Source organism: Triticum aestivum, chromosome 7B (assembly GCF_018294505.1).
Source record: "Triticum aestivum cultivar Chinese Spring chromosome 7B, IWGSC CS RefSeq v2.1, whole genome shotgun sequence".
NCBI classification, from domain to species: domain Eukaryota; kingdom Viridiplantae; phylum Streptophyta; class Magnoliopsida; order Poales; family Poaceae; genus Triticum; species Triticum aestivum.
This window is the reverse complement of record NC_057813.1, coordinates 712,048,300-712,061,271: the sequence shown is the minus strand read 5'-3', so window position 1 is coordinate 712,061,271 and position 12,972 is coordinate 712,048,300. Positions and strand designations below refer to the sequence as shown.

General features: G+C 45.2%; 3 protein-coding genes across 3 annotated transcripts in view; 1 reads left to right on the top strand and 2 right to left on the bottom strand.

The window, feature by feature from the left end:
• Positions 1-2,724, top strand: part of LOC123161911 (DNA-directed RNA polymerases II, IV and V subunit 3) — an 8,350-nt gene extending 5,626 nt beyond the window's left edge. Inside the window, exon 3 of the mRNA XM_044579727.1 lies at positions 2,358-2,724. Within this exon, the coding sequence (XP_044435662.1) occupies positions 2,358-2,618 (261 nt within the window). The 3' untranslated portion in view covers positions 2,619-2,724. The remainder of the gene's footprint in view (positions 1-2,357) is intronic.
• A 434-nt stretch (positions 2,725-3,158) lies between these two features.
• On the bottom strand, positions 3,159-7,170 carry LOC123157284 (uncharacterized). The gene is made up of 8 exons (XM_044575544.1): positions 6,575-7,170; positions 5,394-5,920; positions 5,183-5,233; positions 4,996-5,103; positions 4,045-4,140; positions 3,844-3,945; positions 3,686-3,745; positions 3,159-3,584 (listed from the first exon to the last, which is right to left on the bottom strand). Exons 1-8 carry the CDS (start codon positions 7,137-7,139, stop codon positions 3,519-3,521), a joined length of 1,575 nt encoding a protein of 524 aa, XP_044431479.1. The 5' UTR covers positions 7,140-7,170; the 3' UTR covers positions 3,159-3,518.
• Positions 7,171-8,939: 1,769 nt separating this feature from the next.
• On the bottom strand, positions 8,940-11,460 carry LOC123159073 (uncharacterized). The gene is made up of 4 exons (XM_044576874.1): positions 10,453-11,460; positions 10,160-10,357; positions 9,805-10,084; positions 8,940-9,233 (listed from the first exon to the last, which is right to left on the bottom strand). The coding sequence occupies exons 1-4, from the start codon at positions 10,633-10,635 to the stop codon at positions 9,196-9,198; spliced, it is 699 nt and encodes a 232-aa protein (XP_044432809.1). The 5' UTR covers positions 10,636-11,460; the 3' UTR covers positions 8,940-9,195.
• Between the last annotated feature and the right edge of the window lie 1,512 nt (positions 11,461-12,972).

Here is a 12,972-nt window from a genome sequence, read left to right as displayed (position 1 = left end):
GCCTCATGCTGATCCGGCGAGGGCTGCAACGTGCCATGGCTGTGATGCGGGTGTGCAAGTTTTCCATGTCGGCCCTCTCTCCCTTGCGAGTGTGCTCTGGCTACGTGTTTGGTAGCCATGGACCTGCGCCCCCCTCCTATGTTCATGGCCGACCGTGGTCCACGATGCCGTGGCCCTGGACCCCACATGCTCCATGAGTTGCGTCCCTCTCCCAGCTTCTTGGGCTTGCCGGTGTCCCGGCAGTTTTGGCTACAGCAGCCCGGATTTGGGCTCCTCTTCATATCTTGGCTCATCCGTGTTGCCGGCCACCGTTGCATCCCCTTCGCCACCTCATTCACCTCCGCCCTGCCGCCCAACCCCTGCTCACCTCTGCGCCTTACTCCTCCTCCTGCCAGATTTGTAGCTCGCTCTTCTAGTGACGTCTGATGCCGGCTTCGGCATCGGGCGTTGTTTCCTTCCCTGTGATTGGTGGCTTTGGACTGTGTCTCGACTTCTTCCTCTTTGAAGTCTATGTCGGCGGCTTGGGATTGCTCAGACAAAGCCCAGGGTAAAATCCTTGCTTGGCTTACCGGTGCCTGCAGCGGCGGCACCCATGGGAGCCTTTCTCTTCTTGGAGGCGCTGACATGGTCTTCATCTTTGCCCCTCTTCGAGCATCAGGGGAAACCCTAGATCCGAGCTCTTAGACCGGACGACGATGACATCTTTGACGTCGTTCCCCTTCATGAAGGTGTCGTCTTGCTTGCTCGCGTCCCTGACGGTTGAGTCCGATTGGTTGGTTGTCTTCACTAGGTTCGAGTTGCTTCTTGGGGCTAGGAGAGTTTTGCCGTGTTGTTTTTCTTTGCTTTGGCTGAGCACCCCATGTCTCTCTGCTCCGGGCTGTCATGCCTTCTTGCGTCCATGCATGTGTTGTATTTACTCTTCTTCTTGTATCAATGGAATGATACACAAGCTTTGCGTAGTCGTGGAAAAAAAAGTAAGGCATCCTTTGGCTCACAGGATTCTAAAACGCGGGGAGAGGAAAAAACACAAGAATATAATTAAATGCATGTGTATATTCAGAATTGTATAGATTATTTAAAATCTACCGCCGCCTTGGGAGTGGATTTACACTCCTGAATTGGCCTTTTACGAGTTCATTCCACCAGACCTCCTCGTTCCCATAACGGGTCTTGTTTTACTCAATATACCATGTCATGCTCGGGGAAAATGCCTCGGACTTGCGGCACATGCCTTTATTTCAGCATATCTTGAGGAACTTCTATCACTCCGTGCCTTGCAAACATTTATTTATATTCTCTTCGAGCCGGAAATCCCTTTTGGAGCTCGGGCTCCAGTGAGGCCTCCGGATTCAAATTTCAAATTTCATTGAAATTCGTATTTTTACACCTCAAAAAATTCTGAAAAAAATCACAGATATATATGAAGGCATAATACACATGTGTGTAAATTTTCAGTTCAAAATACATTGAAATGAGGGCTGTGCAAAAAAGACAAATCTGGGGCTGTTTAACACATGATACTATTCATCCTCCTAGGCCATGGATTTGTCTTTTTTGTACAGGTCGCAATTCAAGGTATTTCATCATGAATTTTTACACACATGTGAGTTACATCCTTACATACACGCATATTTTTTTTCAGAATTTTTTGAACCATAAAAGTTTGAATTTGAATTTTTCAAAAATAAAGGCCTCCATGGAGCTCGGCCTCCAAAACGCCTTTCTCCGCTTCGAGCACCTTATTTAAGCATAGCTCATTCTAAAAGAACGATCAAAACAGTAAATGTCATCATCTGTCAGACTGACTTCTTTTTATGTACAATAAAACAGTTTACCAAATGCCTATCTGTTCAAGATATTTTCAAATTATTGTGGTAGATGGGGTTGTATTTTTTTTCTTTTCATACCTGCAAGGGCAAATCAAGCCATGGAGCTGTCTGTTTCTAAATACTGGAGTGATATACTAGAATGATGTGCCCATGCTTACTACTCCCTCCTGCCCAAAATATAAGGCGCGGTTTGACTTTTCTGGTCTTCGTTACGGAACTTTGACTATGATTTTCATGTATTCTATGTCTATAAAATTAGTATACATACATATGAAATAAAATTGTTCTGCAAGACAAATACGATGATGTCATTTATACATGTTCAATCCATATACATTGATATATATTAGTGGTCAAAGTCGTGCATCAAAGACCGTAAAAAGTCAATCGCGCCTTATATTTTGGGAAGGAGGGAGTATTGTGTGGCAGTTGGCCCAAACTTGCAATTCTGCGGCCATTTGTCTTATTTATTGCATATAACAAGCCATTGGTTTTGAGCATGCCTGCCTACTTCTGTGTCACTGTCAGGTGACGGTTGTGGATCCAGAGGCATACACGTACGACGATGAGGTGATCAAGAAAGCAGAGGCTATGGGGAAGCCAGGACTGGTGGAGATCAACGCCAAGGAGGACAGCTTTGTGTTCACCGTGGAAACGACCGGCGCCATCACGGCCTACGAGTTGATCATGAATGCTATCACGATCCTGAGGCAGAAGCTGGACGCCATTCGCCTTCAAGATGACGACGGTGATCTTGGCGAGCTCGACGCCCACCTTGTTGGAGGCTAACCGGCAGCCTCACTGGAAAAGAAATCGCTGGTTGTAAGTGTAGGCTCGTCTGACTATGGTGTTTGTGGCAAAGATGTAATGGATGATGCCTCCTTTGATCTTGGAACGGACGCCTCTTTTGATATTCAGTACCAAAACTCTAATGGATGAATGCAGGGGAGAAGCAAAATGCAGCCTGATATAATGCTCCAACCAAGTAGGCAGGGGAGAAGCAAAATGCAGCCTGATGAATGCAACTACTCTGTCTATAATCAAGCACACATTCACATTTGAGTAATTAACTAGCCCTAAATGATTAGTGAACATCCATCTATGTCTGAAACACATTCAAACCTCCAGGATAGTCAGTGTCTGATATACATCCCTCAGTCAACTCCAGCAAATTTGATTACTTCTCCATAGACTTGAATGTGTTTCAGAGCAAACCAAGTGCGTTTCTAACACAAGTGTAGTGTCAAAAAGGCTCTTATATTGTGGGACGGAGGGAGTATATATGGATGATGAAACGAGCAAACCAAGGGGAAGCAGAGCAGAAGAACAAGAGACAAAGGATTTTTATTCTTTCTACCAAGCTAGGATCCATCTAAGATGGCCACGACAGAATTGCAGAATATCTTGAAACAAAACCAAAAAAACAGCGACCAACATGGCCTTTGTTCTCTTTGCCAAGTAAATAACACCACCTGCTATCTGGTTACACTACTCGTTGATCGCATCAAAACATTACGGTACCCGGTTAACAGGGGACTGGTCGCAGGACAAACAAATAGTTGGAATCACTGATGCAAACAGAGGTCTCACGGTCGGATCTGCCACCGGCTCCTCCTTTGGGTCCTCCCTTGCCACTCCAGCAGGGCCGACATGACGTGATCTCCACAAACACAACAGATGACTACCTCGCTACAACAAGTACGACTCCACAACAGTCCGTCCAAACTTCTGCTCCACATCCTTGGGCGTTTCAATCTACAAAACAAACAAAAATACAGATAGCAGATCGCTTAGGAAAGAAATCAGGAGGACACAAAAACACTTTAAGTAAATATCCTGGGTAATAGAGCACGCACGGCATTTAGTGCTATGAAGAGAGCCTTGATAACGTTGAGCGGGCTCCTCGATCCGATAATCTGCAAGATAATAATAATAAAGACATAATAAGGTTACCACTTTGCAAATCCAGAGTGACAAGTGGTCCTGTCTAGTGCCTAGTACAGCAGAAGCACACCTTTGACTTGACGTTGCTAAACCCGGCTAGATACATCACAGTTTCGACAGTCCTGCCAGCGGCGCACATCCCGCTCCTCATTGGTCCGGGCCAGAGGTAGATCTTAAGATGCAACACAGGGAGATATAATATCCAGAAAAGAGGCCATACAGCAGCTGATCAAGAAGAAGCCGATTTGATGCCCAGATGTGTGTATTTTACCTTTGTTTTCTCGTATTTGGCCTGAATCGCATGAGCAATTGTGTGCTCCTCGTACCGCTCCATGTAATGTAGGTTCTGGAAGCATTTCTCATAGGCCTGGAAAGTGGAAACAGAACAAAGGAGCTTCATGTAAGAGCTGAACTTTTTAGTTGAGGTATCCATATCCAACTGAAGCCCAAAACAGTAATAACTCAGAATTTACTATTTTGCATATCTGCATACTAAGTAAGCATTATCCAGATGAACATATTAAGCAACTAACAATTCAGTACGACTATATTTTTAAGGAACTTCACTATACATACTATCCTATGGGCCATACTGGACCAATTACATTTGTTTTGAGAAGAAGCAAATGTCATGTAAGAGCCAGGATTTTCAGTTGAGGTATTGAATTACAGTTGAAGCCTAAAAGTAGTAGTAACTCAGTATTTACCATATCTAAGATTTAGAAAAGTATTTAGAACATCTGCATATACCAGAAAAGTATTGCTCAGATGGATATACCCAGCATTGACAATTCAGTATGACTATATTTTAGAGAAATTTCAATAGATATATAACAAATTTACAGGCCATACTGGACCAGCAAATTTTGTTTCCAGTAGAAGCAAATGTCATATGAATCTACCAGATTTAGCATCTTGCATCAACAAAAATATAAAGCTGGACATATTCAGCAATTTGAATTCCCAGTTCTGAAATGAAAAGATATATAACCCATGTTTCACTATCAATATTATTAATCTGCATGCTAACCCTGTACTGTACACACATATGCACAGCTCGGTCACCATCGCTTGAGACTCGCATGTACATACCACGTAAACCACAAATGAGAAAAGGAAATGAGCTAATAGTGGAATGGATGATATAGATGGAGAGGAAGGAAATGATTCAATAGCTCAAATATAAGTTCAATATATTGTTTGGAACAGGGGAGATCCATACCCTCTGTATTGCAATCTTTGCTGTTGGACCTTTAGCTTTTGCAAAACCTACAACACCATGGTAGTTTCCAGTTGCCAACAATGCTGTGTATTTTGCTATTTGGCCTCCCTGAGAAGAGAAATGCAGAATTAATCATAGGGATATTCTATAACTAGTATTTATGAACATCCAGAAAAAGAGCATTCACCTTTGTAACTTTGCATGTCCGGTTAACATCAATGACCTTCACATCAAAACCCTGTCAAATGCATACCAAATGTGTTAGTATAGGCAACAATGCGATTGGCACAATGGAGTTACAAATGTAAAATTAAGAAGAACACCAATGAAGGGCACGCCCAGCCATAAGGTGCCTGCTATAACAATTCAATAAACTCCAGTGATAAAGCATCACTTACTTTTCTGTACATAGGCCTCCTCTTTTTGTCCGTGAGGGAGTTCCTCTCCTCCACCAGATCCTTTATTTCCTCTTCCAAAACCCTGCCCTTCTTACCAAACGTATGATCCAGGTCCGCCAACTTCTCCTCGATCTTCTTCTCAATAGCATTTAGTTTCTCGATGAGCATATCATCCTTCTCCTTGGCTTCATTGAACTCCTCATCCTCGTCCTCGAGGCTCTCTCCTTGGATCATCTGCTTCTCCTTGTCGAAGCCAGTGTTATCAATCACATCGTCCGGAGAGTCGACCTGCTGGTGCTGGATAAGCCCGAAGTTTGCGGGGTTGCTGGGGTCGTACGCCTCCTTGCACTCCATGAGCCTGACGGCCCGGTTCAGCTTCTGCAGGAGGATGAAGCGCTCTTTCCCCGTGGAGTCCTTGAGGCGGTTCATCATGTCCCCGATGACCCTGTACTCCAGCGGCAGGCTCAGATGGCGCTGCTCGAACTTGTCGATCTTCGTCATGATCTTGTGAGCGTCATCAAGGGTCTCTGTTCGGCAACATCAACATCAACGCAGAAGGAGATTCATTCAGGAACATGGCAGCATTCAAGAAATGGAAATACATGACTAGTATCTGTGACTGTGATGGCTGTCAGCGACATTAAGGAACAAAGCAACATTCAGGAAATGGAAATGCATTACTAGTAGTATCTGTGACTGTGATGGTTGTCAGCGCAAAATTGCCCGTGGTCAAGCGGAGCAAAACATAGATGGATTCCTTTACAATTTACTAATTAAGATATTGGGGCCATTAAGCTATTTGTGCTTACAGAGATCGCTTCGACAGTTATAGTACGTTTGCTCACTGCTACATAAACAAATCAAATACCTCAGTAGGGTCATGGTAATATATATGTGAGGCTTTACAGACGTGGTATTTTTGGATGTGCAGATGAGAGCTACAAGGATATGCATCGTCTCTAGCAGAACCAAGTAATCATGTCACTGTTACATCAACAAATCAAAACACAAGGTACCCTGAGGTTAGAGCAGGCTTTGCATATATTTTGCTACCTATACGTGTGGCATGCCGTGTGCTTGATGCATTGTATAAGAGGGCAACCATGGATTCACATGACTCATGAGGGAGAAATGTGGTGGAAATGGAGAGGAATGGAGTGGGGAGGGGAAGCCATGCATACCGGCCTCGGCAAAGGAGCGGAGGAGCTCGGACTGGCGCTTGCACTTGCGGTCGAACTCGTCGACGCGGCGGCGGATGGAGTCGGAGGAGAAGCGCTCGTCGTCCTCGTCGGACTCGGAGTCGCTGGGCTCCAGGAAGGACTCGTCGGGGAGGTTGGCCTCCTTGGCGTTCCGCCGCTCCAACTTCTCGATCAGCGGCTTCACGCCCAGGAAGTCCTCCTCCTCCTCCTCCTCCTCCTCGTCCCCCTTCCCCTCGCCGCCGCCGCCGGCCCCGGCCTTGCGCCGATCCTCGCGTTCCTTCTGCCGCTCCCGCTCCAGCTGGGCCAGCAGGTCGTAGACGGTCTGCTCGGTGAACAGCGGCTCACTGTCCCTCGCCCCGCCGCCGGCGCCGGGGGAGGCGGAGGAGAAGGCGAAGTGGCGGCGCTGGGGCGCGATCCGCGGGCCTGCCAGGTGGGGCAGCGATCCGGACGCGGCTGCGGCGGCGACGCGGCGGTGGGAGAGCAGGCGAGCCCACGCGGCGGCGGTGGCGGCGCGCGACCTCGCGGCGGCGGCGGCGGCGGCGGCCATGGCGATGGGGTTTGTTCCGTTGGTTCCGCGAGGTCAGAGGAGGTGGTGGGTTTTGGAGCGGACGCGCGCGGGCCCTTGATGGGCCTCTTGAGGATAGGAGTTCGCTAAGCTGGCGCTCACAGTCATCTCGCGTGGGCCGGCCCAGCTAGCGCGCTGGTTGCTCGCTTCTTTCGGTGCCACCACATTTCGCCCTCACGAGTCATTAGTAGCTTCGTGCGTTCCGCACGGTCAACCATTTGAAAAAGCTCGTGGATCTAAAAAATTACGAATTTGAAAACAGTTTATGGATTTCAAAAAAATTCACCGGTTTGGAAAAACTATATGGTATATAAGATGTTCATGGATTTGAAAAAGTTTGTGGATAACTGAAACAAAAATCATCGATTTTAAAAAACAATCATGAATTAGAGAAAAACTCACGAGCTTGCAACAAGTTCATGGATTTCAAAAATATATAATGTATTTCGCAAAAATTAAATTTGAAAAAAAAATTCATGAATTTGAGAAAAGTTCACGAGTTTAAAAAATGATCATGGATTGGAAAAGTTCATGGATTTCTTGAAAATTTTAAAAAGTTCATAAATTTGGAAAACATTATTACGCATTTGAAAAATAATTCAAAATTTTGTAAAAGGATCATGAATTTGAAGAAAAGTTCATGGATTTAGGAAAAAAATCATGAATTTGAAAGGGAATTGCAATAGATAGAAGTTCATGAATTCAAGAAAAGAAGTTCACGAATTTGAAGAAAAAAATCACTAAAATTGAAATGAAAGAAGAAAACTGAAATAAAAAGAGAAAAAGAAAAGAATGACAAATGACTAAAACTGGCCTAAACGGGCAAACAAAAAACAGGAAAAAAAACAAACATGTAGTTTTCTTGCTTGGGTGATTGGGAAAAGGTAATGGAGGGTGGACCGTGGACTTCCACGACAACAGTGTGCTCTGTGCTCATGGCTCCTGACAATGAATTCTCCAAACCATGTAGTATTCAACTTAACCGCCTGAAGTTGTGGTTCAGATACATGATCTTGTAGGCGGGTATAGTCATCTTGTGTCATCCCTTACATCCAAGGTGGGCGAGTTTGTTGCTGAGAATGGTAGCTCATTTGATTTCTCGAGCAATTTCTTTTGTGCTCGACGAAAAATTGATGTGAGCAAACCTACGAAGAATGCGGTGTCGATCATAAGGGATGGTAAAAGGCAAAAAAAAATGCCTTACTTTATAGTTCTATTGCAAAAAAGGTAAATAATTATAAGGTCAAAAGAAAGAAAAACAAATAAAAGAAAATAGAATATGCTATCAGGGTTGAAGAGGCTGCAACTCAAATATTCAGCTTAAAATTACCCTCTGTTATGATTCCTGGAATCGATCCCTCTGTCCGGTCAATTTTTATCAACAGAGTATACACTCTCAGATAAACATATGCAGGAGCACACACACCATTGATGTTTGTGTTTGGGTACATCAGCATGTTTGATTATACATACATATACCCAAATGACATACCAGCAAATGCATGAGTTTGTTCAAGAAAATTATGAATGAAACCTGTGACAGGAACTCTTACCACCAGCTTTGCAAAGTGACCTGAGCTGCATCTTCAGGTCATAGGTTGAAAAAACAGAAGAGACCAAAAGCAACCATTGAGTTCAGAGGGTGAACAGATCAGAAAGCTAATTTGGTTCATATAAATATAGAGAACTGTAGAGTGAACATGTACTGCTGCACAATCTAGTTTTGGTGAAAAAACACAGTGCATCGTCCAAATGGAACAGCGTGACAAGCAATCGAAACCATAGGCTTAACTGGTCACTACGTTGAGTACATTAACTTCGATAGCTGAATCCTGCACATGACCTTTCAGGAATTAAGTACGATAATCGGGTGCACCACTTACAGTCATACATAAAGCTTCAGTACACTGACAAAACAACACCTAAGATAAGATAATCGGTTGAAGCAACAGAGCTAAATCGTAAGACATAACCATGGAACCATACATAACCATGGAAATCATGCTGAGGGGCAATATGGCTGCCGAGCATTAATCCTTCAGAGGAGGCTAATTGAAATAAGCTCTGATTTGTAATCTGCAAACGTAGAGTCATTGTATGAGTAAATTCAGTGCTGTTGTCAGATAAAACGCAATACATAGTAAAGGCGGAGAAAAAAAAACCCAAAGTACTGCTCAAACAGAATTTAACCTAGAAACCATCTTTATGGACAGTGAACTTCAGATGGGACAACTAACTTTATGTAACCTATAAACTATATTCTTGCTAATGAATACAGATGCAGAATACAAGGGCATAATCAGCAATCTGATACAGAAAAATGCATGAAAAGTGCAACTAAGATAAGGAAGCCCGCATAAAACATTTAACCCATTTATTGCCCACTACTCCATTAAGCTTCTAGTATTAAATAAAGACATGAGGGTTTGCCCACACAAATTCTAGTAAGCATATTTAGCTAATAACCAGGATACATATGCATCAGATAATTGGCCTATCCACGCCACATTTGAACCACACTAGAGATTCTGCATGACATGAGCAAACTAACGACCTGACTTCAGGTTTTGATGAAACTTGCGAGGATTAGTAGTTATGTCTTTGTTGCATCTAAAGCAGGCTAATCAGTCATGCAGAACATACTCACCAGAGCTAGGATAAACATAGAGTTCCACGGAAGAATGGGCCTTGAAGATGTTGTATATGTTTGTGCATCCATTGTCGCTTGATGAGGCCTCATTTGACAGCTTCACGGTCACTCTTTTAAGCAATGGAGCACATGTGAATATCAGTTTCAAGAAATCAATCTCATGATGGTCTCCTCCAAAGCCGTCGATCTCCACTTCTTCTAGAGCAGCCAAGGAGATAGTTTGGGATCTCCAATCCGTGGAGTCACATGGACAATGCGGTGAGCATGTTTCTTCCACCTAAGAGAAAAAAAATTGTATGTGGTTAATACACAATGCATTATTGCGGTATATGTCATCAGAGCAGGGAATCACCTCTGATCTCTGTAGGACAACCTTAAGCCTCTGCATAGCACTGCAAATCCGATTCATCCCAAGGAGATGAAACGCGAATGCTCCAAACACATGTCCATTTGTTTTGAGATGTAGCTCCAAAGCAGAAAACTCGGCAACCATATGCTTCTCTATCTCCGGTGTCATGATGTCCTCTTCGTCGAGAGAAATATAAAAGCGCTGAAAATAATAATTTGGTACTAGAATATATATCATCCACAAATTTAGTTTAATCAGAGCTTGCGGTAAACTGAGCAGGAGAAGAAGGGGCGTACAGCAGTAGCATGAATGTGCAGAGAAGGGAGATGTCCTTGTCCCTCCGCCGTCTGCAGAGTCAGCTGCTGGATTGCCCAAAGATTGAAGTCAACAGACGCCCCGCTTAAGTCGCAGTGCCACCGGACCTTCTTCACCATGGGTGCCAAGATGGAAATGCTGCCTCTCGGGGCGGGGAAGGACATGGTCAATTGCTCAAGCACCGGGGCAACGATGCTGATACGCTGTATCCATCCGCCGTGGCCCTGAGGCGTATCCAGGAGAAGCTCCTGCAGCGACGCCGAGCTGACCCTCAGGTCGCGCTTCTCGAAATAAACATGGATGAGGAGGAGAGCAGGTTGTCGATGTCGACAGTGCAGGACGAGAGGGACAGCGTCTCTAGCGCGGTGAACTCGAAGCCGGCCGGCACGGAGCGGACGACGGAGGAACAATTCAGCGCGATGGAGGTGGCGCGGTGGAAGCGGGGCAGATCTACGACGAGGGTACTGTTGCGTTCGAGCCCCAGCAGCTCAAAGACGCACTCCTCCGGCTCGAGCCGCGCGGCGGCGCGGAGCAGGGAGTCGAAGCTGGCGGCGTCGGCCCGGTGCTCCTCGGGGACGCGCCTGCGCTGCTTGTCGGGGAGGCGGATGTGGACGAGGGAGACCGCGGGCGGCGGAAGGGGGAAGCGGACGAGCACCTGCTCGAGCGAGGGGAACGGGACGTCGCGGAAGACGATCTGGCGGAGGCGGGGCCAGAGGCTGCGCCACCGGCGGGAGAGGACGCCGGTGCGTGCGGCGGCGCTGATGCAGGGGAGGCGGGCGAGGACGAGGAGGAGCACTGATGAGATCCGGGCCACCGCCGAGGGCTAGCACCTCAGCGGAACGCCGGCGAGGCCCCCATGGGAGCTGCATCGAAGCTCTCCACCTCTCCCCTCCCACAGAATTACTGTAGCTGCCAGCCTACCAGTGCAGTGGAGTAATGGGACATGGTTGCAGTGAGCCAGTGACCACGGGTAGGCAGTACCAGTAGCAATCGGCACGAGACGACCATTCCCATCTTCGTCTTTTTTCTTTTTTTTCGAGAAAATTTCCGATCTATTCATCTTCAATCATGGCAGTACAAATAATAAAAATTACATCCAGATTCATAGACCACCAAGCGACGACTACCAGCACTGAAGCGAGCTGAAGGCGCGCCGTCGTCATCGCCCCTCCATCGCCGGAGTCGAGCACAAGTTGTTGTAGTAGACAGTCGGGAAGTCGTCGTGCTAAGGCCCCGTAAGACCAGCGCACCAGAATAGCAACCGCCCAAATTGCAACCGGCATACATATTCTATTACACAATACCAATTTTGTGTGTATCGCATATATTTTTGACTATCACGTATTCCCTCCGTTCGGAAATACTTGTCATCAAAATGGACAAAAAAGGATGTATCTAAAACTAAAATGCATCTAGATACGTCCCCTTTTATTCATTTTGATGACAAGTATTTTCGGACGGAGGGAGTACATCACGCGACAATGCTGACCTTTTTTCATAGTATTGTATTACTCCTTCCTCCATCCCACATATACTAGTAGAAGCCCGTGCATTGCCACGGGCTTTTATTGTATAAAATTCAATGAAACTTTTTGCCTATTCCAACGACATCATCTTAACACCCTTGTCGATCGATTAATTTTGAACATCGAGATAATTCATCTCCGTCTCTCACATACTCCGAATAAATAAATAAATATAAAGACACACCTTTTATATTATCACGCGCAACAAAAATATAAAGAATAATTATTTGTATGCATGTAAAACTTGCCGATTTTCAATCTGGTCCATCATAAAGCTTTGTCAATCGACATTTTAAAACATCATCGGAAGTCCTTGGTTCTTATCTCTGATCTACAAAAGCAAACATATAAACAATATTAAAATAAAAATAAAAATAAACTCATATATATAATATAATTTTTGGTCAGCTACTAAATGCACGAGGGTGCCTGTTTTTAGTTTGAGTTATGACATCGTGGTTTTTAGTAGAGTGATTCACATCCCAATTAAGATCACTTGTTGGTAATTATTCACCAAAAATGATTTGTTTGGGTATGTTATATTTTTCACTATACAGAAGTATGTAACATTGATCTCATACCACACAACTGGTTTTCCCTATAAAAAGCAAACAACGGCTCCTTTTCTTCACTCACTCATTCTCTCACCGCATGGCACAATGCTCAGACTCATATCTCATTTCCCCGGCTTGCTCTCTTTGCTGACGCCGTTGCCAACTCTCCCAGCCATGGTGTTCAGCCGGCTGGCTCCTTCCTCTCGATCACTACTAGGGAAAAGCCTAGCAGCAGCGCGGGTTTTAAGCCTATCAGTAGCGTGGGACGATGCGCTACTGATAAGGTGCTACAGCTAACGTGTAGCAGTAGCGCCTGTCGTCCCACGCTACTGCTATACATGGATAGCTGCAACGCGCTTCAATGAAGAGCGCTACTGATATTATCTGCAGCGCTTTTGCCAAAGAAGCGCTACTGGTAACG

Bases quoted from the DNA above. Each gene is read 5' to 3' on its own strand.
- LOC123157284 (XM_044575544.1), bottom strand. From the start codon at position 7,139: ATGGCCGCCGCCGCCGCCGCCGCCGCGAGGTCGCGCGCCGCCACCGCC. The intron at 5,921-6,574 runs GTATGCATGGCT...GTTGCCGAACAG, and splicing joins CCGCTCCTTTGCCGAGGCCG to AGACCCTTGATGACGCTCAC. The intron at 3,946-4,044 runs GTAAAATACACA...TTGCATCTTAAG, and splicing joins CCAAATACGAGAAAACAAAG to ATCTACCTCTGGCCCGGACC.
- LOC123159073 (XM_044576874.1), bottom strand. From the start codon at position 10,635: ATGTCCTTCCCCGCCCCGAGAGGCAGCATTTCCATCTTGGCACCCATG. The intron at 10,085-10,159 runs GTGATTCCCTGC...TTTTTCTCTTAG, and splicing joins TTGTCCTACAGAGATCAGAG to GTGGAAGAAACATGCTCACC. The intron at 9,234-9,804 runs GTGAGTATGTTC...CTACGTTTGCAG, and splicing joins CTATGTTTATCCTAGCTCTG to ATTACAAATCAGAGCTTATT.